General features: G+C 42.1%; 1 protein-coding gene across 2 annotated transcripts in view; it reads right to left on the minus strand.

Moving 5' to 3' along the window:
* Positions 1-2,857: 2,857 nt before the first annotated feature.
* The window catches only part of FGF13 (fibroblast growth factor 13), a 504,867-nt gene continuing 490,980 nt past the window's right edge, over positions 2,858-16,744 (minus strand). For both annotated transcript variants that reach the window (XM_065900451.1, XM_065900452.1), the window contains 2 exons: positions 5,563-5,761; positions 2,858-4,271 (listed from right to left, as the gene is read on the minus strand). In XM_065900451.1, the coding sequence (XP_065756523.1) occupies positions 4,135-4,271; positions 5,563-5,761 (336 nt within the window). In that variant the 3' untranslated portion in view covers positions 2,858-4,134. The remainder of the gene's footprint in view (positions 4,272-5,562; positions 5,762-16,744) is intronic.

The raw sequence follows: 16,744 nt of genomic DNA on the forward strand, positions 1-16,744 counted from the left end.
GGTTACAACCAGACGGTGCAGATGAAAAGGTGATCCTACTGGATATTCATTTTCCCCCATGTGTTCACTTGGACAATGGGTGCTTGGAAAATTCGGAAACATGTAGCTGGCTCCTTTGAAAAGTTCTTCGGTGAAATTGACTGACTGGCTTAGGACTGGGACGGTGTGCTGCGGAGGGAGGTGAGGGCAAGGGCTACAGGTCACTTCTCCCCTCAATCCTTTAAGGATTCCATGGCAATGAGTACGTGTTCTCTCCAGGTACAAGCACAGGTCCTGGAGGAAAATGCTGGCATTTGTTTTTCTTTTAAATAACTGCAAGTAGCTTGAAGAAAGTCGCTGCAGCGGTTGTTGTTTTCCTTATTGGTCTCCTAGGCTCAATACAACGCAAGGATTGGATATACACTCACAGAGAGTGTGACGACGTGAGATTGACTGGGCGCCACAGAGCAGTGGGCTCAGACTGTGGTGGGAGCCCAATCCAGCATGTTCCCAGGCCTGGCCTAAAACCACAGATGGTCCTGGCACTGCCAAAGGCCTGAGGATCACCGTTCTCTGGCAGGGTTAGTATGTGCTCTGTGAAACTATGGCTTCATGGCCAAATAAGTCTGTTCATCCCAGCAGCTCCCAAAGTTAAGCAGGCTTCCTTAACAGAAGACTTTCTAGAATTCAATGTGCTAATGCTCATTTTCAATCCTGAAAGAGAGTGTGCGGGCCAGTGGTTCTCAAAGTGTGGTTCCCCAGGACCAGAGGCCTCAGCATCACCTGGGAACGTAAACATCCAAACACTTGAGCCCACCCCAGACCTACTGAATCAGAAACGCTGGAGGTGGAGTCCACCAATCTGTGTCTTACAAGCCCTCCAGGTGTTTCTGATGTGGACAAAGGTCTGAGAGCCAATAGTCCTTGTGATGTTTTTCCAAAAATATTTCATCACACGTGTGGCAGGGCTAATATTTTCAACCATGAGAAATGATACTGAAGTGTGTGTGTGTGTGTGTGTGTGTGTGTGTGTGTGTGTGTGTAATGAAGATGTGTGAAAGTATCACTGTTTGTAGGGAGGTATTTTGGAGGACGATTTAATTATTGATTTATTTAAACACCACCTTCTGTTAAAAACAACTTGCAGCAGCTCGTTGAGAATGCTGTGACTAAAGGATTATTCCTGGGCATTTTGGCCCCTTCTTATTTATGCCAGGCCTCCCCAAGACACCAAGGTTCTGACTTGTTTATGACTAGCAGACCTATGCTATTCCTGAACAATGAAAAAGCAAGAGCCACAAGCAAACTAATCAATAACCAAACCTTAAAGCCCTTGGAGCAAGAGTTAGACGATAGGGCTTCCCTGGTGGCGCAGTGGTTGAGAGTCCGTCTGCCGAAGCAGGGGACACGGGTTCGTGCCCTGGTCCGGGAAGATCCCACATGCCATAGAGCGGCTGGGCCCGTGAGCCATGGCCACTGGGCCTGCGCGTCCGGAGCCTGTGCTCTGCAACGGGAGAGGCCACAATAGTGAGAGGTCCACGTACCGCAAAAAAAAAAAAAAAAAAAAAAAAAAAAAAAAAAGAGACAATGCACTACTTTTCTCTACGGACTGAAAATGAGTGGGACTGAATAGGGGGCAGGGTTGAGCAAGTCTACTTATGGTATATGGTACCCAGGCTCCTGTCCAAGCTGGGCAGGCAGCCTCTTTCATGCAAGCTGGACCTTAGAGCGCTGGCAGGATGAAGGCTTAAGACGGGATCACAAGGTGACCGAGCTGGGCTGGACTAGGAGATCCTGCTGAACCTGGCCCAGACATCTTAGGAATGCGCAGCCTCCCCTCTGTGCAAAAGCATGCTGCCTGGGGCCCGGGTAACTTCATTTGATGGATGCCCTGAAAAGTGCCAGTCAATTATGTTTCACCTGTTCCTCCACTCCTACTTACCTACATCGACTACTCTGAAAGCGTCATAACCAGGCAATGGCAGCTTTGGGGAGCTAGTGAAAAGTCATCAACATTGAAAACGTTTATGGTTACACAAATGTATGCCTTTGGCAACTCAACAAACATACACTAAAGGTACGCGCACTTCATTGTAAGTTTTATATTAAGAGAAAAAACTGCAGGCACTTCCCTGGTGGTCTAGTGGTTAAGACTCTGCACTTCCAATGCAGGGGGCGCGGGTTTGATCCCTGGTCAGGGAGTAAGATTCCACATGCTGCGCGGTGCGGCCAAAAGATTAAAAATAAAAAGAGAAAAAACTGCAACGAACATTGAACTCTAGTTACAGATATACATAAGGAATTAGGAGGAAGTGTACATATGTCTGCAATCTATTTTGAAATATGTCAAACATAAGATGGATTGATAAATTGATGGACGGATAGATGTATAGTATAGTAATATGTTAATGGTGGAACACAGGTGTACGTTTACCGACGTTCACTGTAAAAATCTTTCAATTTTAATATATGTTCTGAAATTTTAATAAAAAGAGAAAATGTTTATGTTTTCCTTCAGTTTTCGGAGGTGGAAAGGACTTGAGATATTTAGTCCCGTTCCTTCCCTCTACTGAGAGAAATGAGAAACAGAGAGGGGAAATGACAGAGTGAATGGCAGGGAGGGTACTAGAACATAGGTGTCTTTTGTACAATGCATCGCTGAATGGGAATGAGAATTCTTCTGTTCCAATCTGAAGTTCAAGTACAACAACTAGTACAATAACTACACTTTCAAGAGTGTTCGTGTAAATGTAAATCTCTAGACTAGATTATCTGAGGGCAGTGACCTGATGTACATAATTCAGTGTGTAACTCCAGTTTCTACCACAGTTCACGGCACATAATGGACGCTCAACAAATACACGTTGGAGGATTTTTCTTTGAATGAATAGAAAGAGTTTATTCGGTGCGTATCTGGGTATACAACAACAAATATTAAACAACTTTTTTTAAACTTTTTTGTGCACAGGACAGAAATCTGCCTGTACATGCTATGTCCACTTTTGGAACACAGATTTTAACAATTATTAATGCACAAAATCTTACATATCATGCAACTCTATGCCAAGATTCCAACTTTCTTCCATGCAACAGATATGAAGATCTAAATGGAAACCTAGCTAAGTCTTAAACACTTTTCCAGAAGCAGGTATAAGTATATGTTGTTTAGGGGTAACCAGTCTTTTAACATTTCCTTGTACACAATATTCACGCGCCAAATACAATGACAGGAGGACTTATACATACACAGATAAGACATTTCTTATTTTAACAACACGAAAGACAACATCACAGTTCCACAGTTCCTGTCTTTACACAAGAAGCCACAATAGTAGTTTAACATGATAACACAAATGGAATTAAGAGAAATCTATACTTGAGGATAATCTTTTTTTTTTAAGTAATCTTTACTGACTGGGGTTGACAACACAACACAATTTCTACGCACAAAGTACAGCACAAGAACTCGATCAGAATACTACGAATGTAAAGGGAAAAAAAATTTGGTAAAATCACAAGAACACTGTTACTTTGAGCCTGAGATGCCAATTCAGCTTCAACCCTGAATTTGGTTGAGTTGGATGAAGTGACACAGAGTCAATAGAACCACTGAATTCCAGAAATCATAAAGTTGCGCTATGCTAAAGTAAAGAATACATACGACTCAAGCATAGACAGAAAACATTAAGCCAAGAAAACAACACGGGTCCACAGAATTTTGTGTGCCCCTACAAAACATTGAAGCAGTTAATTTTGTTCTGTTTTGTTTTGTCGTTTGCTTTTGAAGAACAATGGTGGTCTTTTCAATTTTCTTGGTTGGAGAGCGATTTTTTAAATCAGCATTAGTGCTGTGAAATGTTTTTGGTTTGTCTTCCCCAAAGCATAGGTGAGATCATGAGAAAATTGGGCAGTCCTTCTCCCAGATTTAATTCACTGACCGTGCTTGGCACTCTTTTTTCGCACAAGCTCGTTCTAAATTACGGGGCGTTTGTATGGATGAGAAGAAGGTTTGATGGCAGATTAGAGCAGTGAACTCTGCCTTGTTTGTTTGGTAAACATCATGGACAAATCTGAACTTTTGGGTGAAGGACTGCTAGAATTAACAGCACCTGGAGGTAAGGTTCTGTTACAGAGCCCTTGTTTTGCCCTCACTGGCTACGTTGATTCATTGTGGCTCATGGATTTGCCTCCATTCAGTACGCCGGAGACACTTCTGCTCTTGGTTGGGGTCCCGCTTCCAGATCGGGAGAACTCCGTGAGGTCGTGCAGAGACGGCTCCTTGTACATGGCCACTGCAAAGCACAGAGACACGGCATCAAAGGCCACCGCACTGGCCCTCAACTCCCCTTCTGCCCACTAGGCTTCCAGGCTGGAGGCCAAACCTGAAAAATGCCGCTTTCAAGGACTCAGGAGAGAGCGGACTGGACCAGATGAAGCAAAATCCAGTCTTGGTACAGAAGCGTGTAGAGAATTCTAACGCCTAATTTCTATCACTGATGGTTTTAGATATATGAGAGGATTAATGAAAAATGCATTTAATAAAGCTCTTAGAAGTTTAAACATTTTCAAACACTGATTTCTCTCAGACTTTAAAATGAAACTCTCCAAGACTCTAAGTATCAGCACAGTTCTTAATGCAACAAATGGTAAATATCATTGTTGTGCTGTAAATAACGGCCCTGGCTTACACTTATGGAGCACTTAGAATGTGCCAGATACTGTTGTAAGTGCTTCACGTGTGTTATCTCATTTAATCCACATGCAAATCCCACGAGGCAGGTGTTTGTATCCATATTTTACAGAAGGAACTTGAGCTCAATAATCTGCCCAAGACTACCTGTTTACTAAAGGCGGAAGCTGGGCTTCGGACCCAAGTAATCTGGCTGCAGAAAATGTGCTGTCAAGGGGCGCTGTGTTGATTTGACTGGATGTCTGCCCCTCCTGTAAACCGCTCTTCTCTGCCTGGATTTTCTACCGCTTCTCCACCACATCTCACTCCTTCTAACATCCCTAATTCCTGCAGCCCCTCCTGTAAACCGCTCTTCTCTGCCTGGATTTTCTACCGCTTCTCCACCACATCTCACTCCTTCTAACATCCCTACTTCCTGCAGCCCATTCCTATCCCTCACCCTTTCTCATTTACTACTAAGCTGCTATTAATGACAAAAAAACAAAACTATGAATGAATGAAAATTGTTGGGACAATACGGTTGGGCCCTTAGAGAGACAGGCCCAAGGAGCTTTCTGATAAGCGTTAAGTATGCACACATTTTAGCACCTGTGTTCCTGTCCAGGGATCATTTGGGCATAATCTGGGGTTCTTGGCTGTCCTGAGTTAGCAATTAAGCTAGTTCCACATAAGAAAGGTGTTACCACGTGCAGATATACTATGGAAAAGTTAAAATCAGGAGATTAGATGCTACTGTCAATGCTTTAGTGTTTTTTTAAGTGTAAAACGTTACTGAATTTTTGTATAAACGCCTCAGTATGGAAGAATTACATTCCACTTTCGAAAGCGTGAAAAAGGATTGATTTCAATACCGATACTCATTTAATCCATAGCTGGTATAATATCAAGTTTACCTTTCAGTGGTTTGGGCAGAAAGTGAGCTGCAGGCTTGTTCTTCTTCACATGGTTTCCTTTCATGATCTCTCCTTCTTTGTTCAGACCCAGATACCACCCTCGGCCTGACTGCTGCTGACGGTATATCATTGATGAATATGTCACATAATAATTTTCAAACACCGATTCTTTGAATTTGCACTCAGGTGTGAAATGTTCCTACAAGAGAAGTAGATAAACAAAAGCTCAATATTTATAGCTATGAATTTCATGGAGAACCATATCCTTCAGGAGTTCAGGACATACTTTGTTAGAGCTTGTTATGACTGGTGTTCTATTTTAATAGCAGAAACTATTATCATTGGAAACTAAAACTATATATAACATTTCATGTGATGCTTTAGAAAAGGCCCTAAGTGCAAGTGCTACTGATCAATGATTAGCTCTCTTTGTAATAAGGTAATGGAAAAATTAGAAGCAGCCACCTAAGTGTAATGTATTGGAAAAATACAGGAGCCAAAGATTGAAAAGACAAGCATAAAACTGTCACATGGAGCTTTGCTCCCTTCCGGATTAAATGAGAAAATAAACATCCGATCCCTGTACTTAATTTTCATAGATTATCCAGTTACTATGTACTATAATTTTCAATTGCCCCAGGCTGAAATCTGTGTTATACTGTTACAATGCTGGCTGCCTAGATTTCTAAAGAGATGCTACAAAGAAAGATTACCTTTTACTTTTAGATAAACCAAATTGATTTTTTTTTCAGATCATTGGACCTTGACTTAAAAAGAAAAAAAAAATTCCCTCATCACCCCATCCTTGCCTTACAGTAACATTTCACACAAATCAATATAGAAACAAGGAATTTACAGTAATTCTACAAGCAGACATGAGAGAGCAGGCCAGGAGACTTTGAACCCGGCAACGTGGTTTCCTGCCACGTACGTGGCCATGTTTTCTTTGGACTTGCCCGTACAAAAGAAGGGTTCCTGACCCAACAGACTGTTTTTGAAAACAAACAAAAAAACCCATAAAACCTTCTTTCAAGTTTTGTAATACGTGTATGTACGCAATAAACAGCTATTTAAAATATCCATTTATAAGCAAAGTGAAATGAACAGCAGATTTTAATCTCTAAGTAATCTACAGAGCAGCAGTGGGTCCACTTGGAGTAAAAGATGATGAGGAAAATGCGAAGTGAGCTACATGTGAAAGTGGCACTAAGGAAGCCATTCAATTTGTACTATTTTGCTGAGATATTATCAGGAATAAGTTTTTTTTTTTTTTTTTGCGGTATGCGGGCCCCTCACTGCTGTGGCCTTTCCCGTTGCGGAGCACAGGCTCCGGACGTGCAGGCTCAGCGGCCATGGCTCACGGGCCCAGCCGCTCCGCGGCATGTGGGATCTTCCGGGACCGGGGCACGAACCCGTGTCCCCTGCATCGGCAGGCGGACTCTCAACCACTGCGCCACCAGGGAAGCCCAGGAATAAGTTTTGATAAAACCCTGAAAAAAAACCCACCTTGCAATAAAAATACTGCAAGCTTTCTGGACACCTGTCTTTTCTGAATGATGTCTCCATGGTCCTACCTTCCTTCATGTTAGATAGCATTCCAAGCAAAGCACACTATCTGAGCGACAGACAGTGATTTACTATCAGAGAATCACTTCCGCAAAGAGGGACAGATTCCTCAAATGAGGCAGCCTTTTTCTGAAAGTTAAATAATTGAACACTTTTTTCTGGAAATCCACAAAATCTGTTTCACTCAGTAATCTCACTGGTTCCCCCATCTGGCTTCCAGGGTGCACAGATCAGAGTCATCTTTTGGCATAATTTCAGCCTAGGGGCATACTTGATAGATCCTCAGAAGATTCAAACAAATTCAACCTACTCAAGAAGCAATGTACTTTGAAGGCAACTATCACGTGGTAGGAACGAAAGTGTTCTATTTATGGGGCTGTGAACGCTCCTCTTTGTAGAATTCTCAACGTAGGGAAAGCCAAGGTATGTCTACAAAGAAATCTGACTAAAATAGTCTCCATGTGTCCTCTAGGGATGAGGACAGTTGTACAGAATGTTGGTTTCGCCTTGCCTAGCGTAAAATGACAATCTAATGTGACATTTAAAATTCTCCACAATTCAGGGACATCCCTGGTGGTCCAGCGGTTAAGACTCCATGCTTCCAACGCAGGGGGGCGCAGGTTCGATACCTGGTCGGGGAACTAAGATCCCACATGCCGCGCGGTGTGGCCATAAATAAATGAGTAAATAAATAAATAAATCTTCACAACTCAGTCGCTACCTTGCCTTGTCTCCACCATAGAACCATGTGTGCCTTTACAGACGCCATTCATGTCATTTCTGTACCTCTCCACCTACTGGCTTTCCTCTCATTCCTCAAGGTCTAGCTCAAATATGACTGCCCCTGGAATCATATATGATCTCTCCCAGTCAGAACCGATGACACTCATATTTGTGCTCCCGGAAACTCTATCTACATCTCCAGCATGGCCCCGTGACCCAGGCGTGTGCATTCCTTGCTCCAGAAGACAAGGAATTTGTCTTATTTCTGAATTCACCTTCCAGTCATAAAGGACTGGTCGTACTGTCTAGCACATAGCAGACCACTTGGTTTTGCTTACAGGATCTGCACTGCAGAGATTCAGATTGAATTCGGAAATTCCAGGATTCAGAAGTATCAACCAGTAAAAAGTCTGCAGGGAATTTCCCGAACACCATAGAACGAAATCAGCTGTATATAGAAGGAGGTTGTCATTGCAGGGACAGATCCTGCATGTGTGACTTCGTAACTGTTCAGAATAACAGATACTACACAGATACCGGCACCTACAACGTGAGGAGGAAAAACACTCGGCAATTGTTACAACTATTGGAAAATGGCAAGGAAGGACTCAATGAACTGAATGCTCTGTCACATCCTGGCAATTTCTTAGTCATCACCACTAAATTTGGACTCAAGAACTCAGTAGAGAGGGAGGAAAATGAGGCCAAAAAAAGAATGTTGAAGCAACCAAAGGAGTGCTCTGTTCTCTGTGTGTGACGCTGTCATTTTATCCAGTGCTGGAAGGAACAGGCAGAAGAGGCTTGATTTTTATCAAATGTGGAAAGACGTGAACATCCCACCCAATACAGGAAGGGCCACCAAAGGGAAGAGGGGGTGCAGGTGCCTCTCTGTCTCAGCAGTGGTTCACAGAAATAACAGAGATTGGATTGCATCCTAACCAGAGAAGCCCTGTTCAGAGAATACCAGGTAGACATCTGGCAAGGAATCAATCTCCTTTGACTGACCTGAAGCTGATTATTAGCGCTCTCGGAAAAGGTACCGTAGTGGCCTTGATACACAGTAGGCACTAAACAGAGGCAGCAGTCACTGTGCTCTGTATTTAACATGCATTAGATAAATACCTGTTATCATAATAAATGAATTAAAAAGATGTCAAGCATTCCTTGCACAGCCACTAAGAAATTATTTGGCGTGAATACAAAAGAAAAGGCGCTTTATATCTTCTAACCTTTTATGCATCGATTTCTCTTAAAAGTTGTTTACCTCTCTTGCACACCTATACTAATTTCAGAGGAATAATGTTAGTAATCTTCAGAGGAATAACTCTGAAAAAAATATAGATATTCAATCTCTCTAAAATCTCTTCTCTGTAATCATCATCTCTATTCCCCTTAAAGTTCAAGGTTCAGTGAATATTGAACTTCTTATCCAAGGAATCCATACTAGTTAGTTACTAGATCGTATTTTGGGTGATGAATGAAGAATCTACATAATGAGCAGATCCAGGAGCAAAACCTAATACCTCTCTCTCTTTTTTTTTTTTTTTTTTTTTTACCAATTTACTCACTATTAAGGGCAAAATAGTTCTTTGGAGGTTGAAATATCACTGACAAGAAGAAAACATTTGAAACCCTCAACATCAGGTCAGTAGAGCATATAGGAGAATACCTACAGCTACAAATGGTGATGGTCAGCTGCCCTTATCAGGACATACCTCCACACAGACTTGGAGAGGCATTAACGCAATCAGTAACATTGGATATATGCAAAGAACCCCCAGATGCAATGGTGTGCTACAAAGCATTTTGGTCCAGAACAAAGGCTCTGGACCTGGGTAAATTGCTATCCTCTTTAGGGTCAGAAGAAGCAAGAGTGCCTTGAGTTGCCCCTGGCACCAAGGGCAAAGTATGGAGGAGATGCGTAACTCTCTGGCCTCCTGGAGCTGGAGCCAGTTCAGAAGAAGCATGGGCTGTGATGGTGGCTTCCTTGAAGGGAGCCAAGTAAGGGGCTCGTCACTCAGCAGGTGATGTGCAACTGCATCCTCAATAGCCATATCCAAAAAGGTGAGAGCTCGAAAACACCTGTATATCATGTACGTCATTCCCGTGCCCTAAACACATCTACGACAACCACAATACACACACCACGACTAAGTGCCTTCCTGATTAAAAGAAGTCATTCGGCAAACATAGGCCTTAATATCAGGTTTTTCATACTTTTGCCCCCTGCTTTTGTATTTTCAGCTATGCTACCAACAGATAGGGCGGCAGTGTTTCACTTGAGTCTGTACCTCAGTAGGCTTTGAGGAGTGCCATGACTATTCTGGCCGTGCCATGCGGCATGCGGGATCTTAGTTCCCCAACCAAGGATTGAACCTGTGACCCCTGCAATGGAAGCGTGGCGTCTCAACCACTGGACAGCCAGGGAGGTCCTGCCATGACTATTGTAAACGTTTCCTTTGAACACATTTCTCTCAAAAGAAATCTTTTTTTAAATGGGTTGCGCTGATTTCCTTGCATCTCAAGAGAGCAGCAGAGTCTCCTCAGGTTGTCCGTACATAAAATGGCAACACTAAGGTCCTAGACTGTTGAACAAAGCCTGAACATTGAATATAAGCTTTCGCATATGTATACGCTATGTCAAGCGCACAAATCCCGGTAGAGGTGAATGTTTCTCAATACATTTTGTTCTAGTCACATGTAATATTTTCATTGGCATCACAGAACACAGAAAAACAGTTTAGACATCGATGAGTGAGCATTTAAAGAAACTTTAAAAAATGAACCTAGTGAAACATGATTTCCTCTTTTCAGCAGGTGCTATAAACATATTATAACTGATCTATCTCTCCCTTTAATCCTCTCACTTCCTTCTCTTTTCCTCCTCTCTTCTGGCCACATTTTCAGTAGCCTGAAGATCCAATTAATTTAACAATTACTGCCAATAGCAAGGGTCACTCTTCTAATTCTCAGCCACGTTCTGATGACAATTTATTTTCTAGGTTTAAAGTTAGCAGGTTATTGAAGCAGGTCTGACTTGTGTGCGTCAATTATTCCCCAGCCTAAAGAAAATAATATGCAAATTAAAATTAGATTTTCAACTCTGTTAAAAAAGAAAACAAAATAGAGTCTTTAAAATATGGGGGGTGACACTGTAACTACATATAGTCTCTATATAAGCTTCCCCTCTATCGGTGATTTCAAAATCCAGGATTAATGATTACATTCAGGATTTTGATCAAGGCGCGAGAAAGGAGAGGACTGGGAAGAGGGAATCAATACTTAGCCAGTGCACTGTAGCTGAACAAAATTATTAATTCAGGACAAACAGAGTTTGGTTTGTTCACTCAGATATCCTCTGGACTGTGGGATACTTGAGGGCAGCTCCTAGCATGGGGCCTGGCTTAGAGTCAACGATCAATGTAACTCTGGCGAAATAAATAACAGAAAGAATGAAATATCATAGGAAGAGGACTTGGGAGCTAGCTTATACAGATCCAAAAAAGGGTTAAACGTGGCGGGGTATGAATAGAGGGCTGTTTTAGAGAGACCGACAAGTCAGAACTTGCCTGCCGGGGCAGAAAGAGTAGGTGATAAAAGGAGGAAAGCAGTCTACAGGTAAATTCAATTTAAAAAACTGGAGAGGGAGGGAGAGAGGGAGGAGCGAGGGAGGGGTGGAAGGGAAGGATGGAGGGAGGGAGGTGGAGAGGGAGGAAGAGAAGGGGGACCAATAAAGACAAAACTGATGCTGAAGCTGCAAAATAAAGAGATTTCCTGGTAACCAAGATATAAGCATTAGACTGATATTCTTGGTCTTTGGGTCCGCAAATAGCAGACACTGCAACTAAATTCTATTAACTTGATTTTTGTAAAATGGCGCAGGGCGGGGGCGGGCGGGGGGCGAAACACCTGACCTTACAGGATGGACGAGGAGCCAATGAGATGATGTATGTGAAAGAAGCTCTGAAAATTGTAAAGCTCCATACACATGAAACGTGGGATTACTCTGATAATACATGCCCAGAAAACCAAGGCAAAATAAATAAATTCTCTCTTCTTTTCGAAGTTCTTTTCACCCTGGAATCAATTTCTAAAGAAAGCATCTGCCCATCTGTGTTTTATTAACATGGAAGGCGATAAATTCCGCCAAAAATTAGGACTGCACATGAAAGACACTCAGTGTTCTCCTCCAGGCCTGGTTCCCCGAAAACTGTTTCGCTTCCTTCCATTTGTCATTTTGGTCCGCAGTCGGCTGAAAAGGCTGCAGTGCTTCGAGCCACAGCACTAAACAAATGAAGTGCTGAAGAATGGGCCTCGTCAAATACCGTGCCACAGAATGACTTCAAAGTACCCATGCTAACTGGCAACCACTTGTAAAGAAACACATTATAATTAAGAATATGCACATGGGACTATTTCTCCTCATATGGTTATAGTGAAACTTCTTGGTAGCAGTTTTGTATTCCAAGACATCTAACAGACATTTTCATTTACCTTATGTTGAGCCCACAAAATAGGGAGCGGAGTATTGCTTTTTCTCAACTCTTCCCAAACAAAAAATGAAAAAAACCCCAAAAGTTAATGAGTTTGTCAACCGATGCCCTGTTTAAAACAGAATTAGGATGCAGATATGACCACATTTTAGCCCTGGGTTTCATTGAGTCCTTTGCATTGGCTTGTTCTGGATTGTCATACATCTCTGTAGAGCAGTCTCATGCAATGTCAAATTTCACAATCTGTTTTATAAAATACACTGAGATAAGCTACAATAAAGCAGGAGACAAAACAAAAACACCATATCCCTTACAGAGCCTAAGAGGGGTGATTTTTGTTGTGATAAAAAATTACATGATCCTAAGGCCTCACTCAGCTCCAAACCTGGTCTGCAGATACATTCTGAAATGGAAGTAACTTGCCGAGACTTGTGACGAAGCAGAGGGACAGACCATACGTCTCCAGGGCTGTATAACTGGCCCAAGGCAGTGTCAGGCTGACCCAAGCCTCGTGGAAGAATACAGATTGGTTAAGAATCCAATTAGCAGAAGATGGATTTCATTTTACATAAGATATGCTACAGAGACTGTGGCCATCATATTATTTTTTTAATCTTACTAGATTAAATCTTGCTGTTGAACAAAAATCTGTGGAAAAGCATGTTTTTTCAGCCAAAGAACAATTCTCTGAAGTGAGTAATTCTCTCCAACTTTGTCTATTATGTGTATTAACTCGTGGTGTTGGCTTTTCTTATAAGCAGGGCTGACCTATGTGCTTTGAAAGGGGAACCAAATATCAGATATGATTTCTAAAAATAAACTTTCCTGTCTTTTGGCTGGTTACTGGAATTAATCTGTGACCATTAGCTAACTATTCTCCATTACTGTGAAGCTTTCTAATTTGTGGCAAGATTCTTCTGTATAATAACTTCACAGGGGGATCTAAGCCCATCGGCAAGAGAATGACTTTGGGAATATTTATAGTCAGTGAGAGAATAAACTTAGTAGGCTGTATCCTTTTAAATAGCTCTTCCAAGCTCCTGTCCAAAAATTCAAAGCCTGGGAACTCTGAAAACTTTTCCTAGACATCCAACAAACTGTCATGTAAAGGAGAAAGGTTCTTTCTGCGTAGATCAATTGAAAAAACTCTGGCAAGGTAGGTGGCCTATTAAAAATAAAACCATACCCACGTGGGTGCATAGCTTGTTCTAGTACTGCAGGCAATTGTGAAGGTGGTAATTCTGATTTGTACTGGATAGCAGTTGTGTTAGATTTGATAGGGTCTGTCTCTGTAGAAGAGAGTCATTTACAATTGCCAGGAGTCTACTTCGTCAAAGACTTTCAAAGAAGACTTCTTATTTTTTCTCTTGCACAGGGAGGAAAGCAATGCCACTGCTCAGAAGGAAATCACTAATGCCTGCTTTGCACCGCAAACCAGAAAACCTGGAATCACAGGGCAGGGTGCAAAGGCCTCATCTATAAACCAAGGATGAGAAAGACGTCGTAGAGGGCTATTGGACTGCCACATCACATAACACCTGCAAATGACTTCTGGGGATAGGAAATCTTACAGAGTCCTATTTCTACGTAGAGAGCACATTTCCACTAACATTTGCCCCTTGAAATGAGCTAATGAAAGGAAGCTTGTGACAGTCACTTACCATGAGTCTGAGTAGTACTCAGGGGTAGTCAGTTCATTAAGTTAAGACTCAAATGGAAGAATTCATTCTCAACTACTCCTTGCCCCGGGAGCCTAGGCCCCTTTGCGCATCTAACGATCTGACTTAATCTCGACAGCAGGCCTCTGTACCAGCTTCAGAATGGCCTGAGAGAGGAGTTCTACCACCTCACAAGTGAGAAAGCCACAGGAAAGAAGCCCTTAACAAGCCATTCCCTTATGAACTCAACTGCAAGTGCGCCTTTTCACCCAAACAGTCACTGTGTAGACAAGAGCTGTGATGTCAATTCTCTTCTCAACGGACAGTTCCAACATTGGCTGACGGTTCAGCCGCCCTTCCTCCTATTCGTGTGCCCTGGCTCTCTGAACACCAAAGAGCTCTGTTCAAACCTGCCTCTTCCACCTTCCAGATTTCTGACTTTGGGCAATTTACCTGGGCTCTGATCTTGCATCTCTAAGAGGAGAATAGCATCACGTGCCTCCCAGGGAGGACTGCAGGGGAGCACGGAAAGCAGCTAGTGTATGTGTTGGTGCTCACAGACTGTGGGATCCCTTGCCTTCACTTAATTTTCTGTTCACGTGACAGCAAGGAGAATGCAGCGTCCTCCCAACTTGAAACTGGTATGAAAACTAGTGGTTATCAGTGCGAACAAACGGAGTAGAGAAGCACCTTTCCAGTTCACAGAGAGGTTCATGTTACACATTAACTGTATGGGTGAGGATTGCTTTCGTTAGTGATTCCTATGCAAGGGTAACAATACATGAGCTCTTAATATGGGGCTTAAGATATCCTAGGATTCTAAAATTGGAATTACTGCAATGTGTATCAGTGAACCCACATGATCTTAAAGAGATCTGTGAACTAATCCAGTATTAATGGCCCAAATGACATCTACATGTCTCATTTTAATGCCACAAAAGTACAACATTATCTCATTTCTTTTGTTCTAAACCAGTGTTTTGCTAGTTCTACTTTCATAATGCAGGTTACTAATAACAATACCGAAAAATCTAATAGTACCTTATGTTTAAGCAGTGCCTACTTTTAAAGTTTTCTACAACTGCTTAAACAGTTTTGGCATTCGAATGAGATAAGGGACAGTTTAATAATGATGATGATAAGAAAGGTAATGATTACAATGGATTTGGTGGACCTTTTTTTTTTTTTAACAGTTGAAGAAATGAAACCAGAGATATTAATATACTGGAATCTGGCTTTCACACTTTCTTTTAGAGAATGAATCCAGAGCAGGGAAGCAGCTCCTTCCAGAGGAAGCTGAAATCTGTTTAAGGTAGCTGCTGTTGACACGCGAGAGACCCTTATTTTAAGGCAACCTGATCTCTAAGGGCTGAAAAACACCGAGGACCCAGCAGTGCTAACTGGCCCTGGGCTGCAGAAAGAAGGAAGAGCTTTAACTCAAAGCACAAGCCAAGCCCGCCAGCCTGTCTGCCACTGGCTTCTCCACCAGGCCAGGCAGCTTCCCATGGATCTTAAGTAAATGTGTCCATGGAACATTCTCCTAGCTCATGCCATGAAAACTTCATTCTTCTACTGCAAAATACTCATCTCTGAATCTCAGCACACTTGGGTTGTTTTTTTTTTTTCTTTTCAGGGACCTCTCTACACTCAGAGTTTTTAGGGGATGACGCCAGAGCAATTTTACTGAAACTAGGCACAGAGGTGGGTAACCGGTCAGAGTCCTGCATGCGTGCATACGCTCGCAATAGAGACAGACAGACTGACAGACGGGGGTGGCAGACAAAAAGAGAACAAGAAGTGAACGCAGAGAAAGTCCATGCGATGATTTCTTCTTTTTCCCAATTCTGTAATCCTGTGGCCTTTGAGAAATGCCTGCTATTCCCCACCCCGTACAAGGGGGAAGGTGGGAAAGTGAGCCATCTCACTTGTTGGAGAAAATCTGTTTCCTGTCCCGATTCCCAGCTGTGCTCAGACCTCAGGGTAAAATCTGAGAAGCCACCTAGGGCAGGTTGTTCTTCTGTTAGTATCTATAGAGGAGCCTGATACACGAATAAACACATTTCTTCCCAGAGATTTTCCTATATGTAATGTACATCCATCTCTGAAAGAAAAAAAGGGAATCCAGGTCTTTCGAGAAACTCAGGATGAGTGCAAAGTTCATTAAAATAAGATACTTTGAAAGATGAACGTTGCTATCATAAAGTGAATTATATTTTCATAAGAGGAATGTAATGCTCAGATGTGTAGCTATGGTGCAGTAAACAAGACAACGGTTCCCTGTTTATGACCAAACTGTGGTCACCTGTGATGCCGTTTATTATAAGCATCACCTGATATCATGGTCAGGGAGAAACCACTGCAGGGAAGCCTGAATTCTAAGAACGCAATGCTTTACAGGAGTGTTTAGGCCGAGTATCCAGCTACAATTCATAAATGAGCTTTTGATAGCTTAGTTTAAATTAAATTGGGTCTGTTCTAGATTTCCTGAAATACCGCAACATTTTTAGATTAATTTTTTAAAGGGTTTTGATGACATTCAATTTTGAGATAGGCAAATTACAGTTCTTTATCAAAATATGCAATTTCAATTTTCAAATATTTGTTACCTTAAGTATTACCGGAGTTTGAAAACACAATGCAAGAATATAATATAAACTCCGAGGATATATCAAAATGATTAATACTTCATAAGCTTTGCACAACCATGACCTGTTTGCAATAATTTTCAGCTTCCATTTTCAA

This window comes from Phocoena phocoena, chromosome X, assembly GCF_963924675.1.
Source record: "Phocoena phocoena chromosome X, mPhoPho1.1, whole genome shotgun sequence".
Taxonomy (NCBI): Eukaryota; Metazoa; Chordata; class Mammalia; order Artiodactyla; family Phocoenidae; genus Phocoena; species Phocoena phocoena.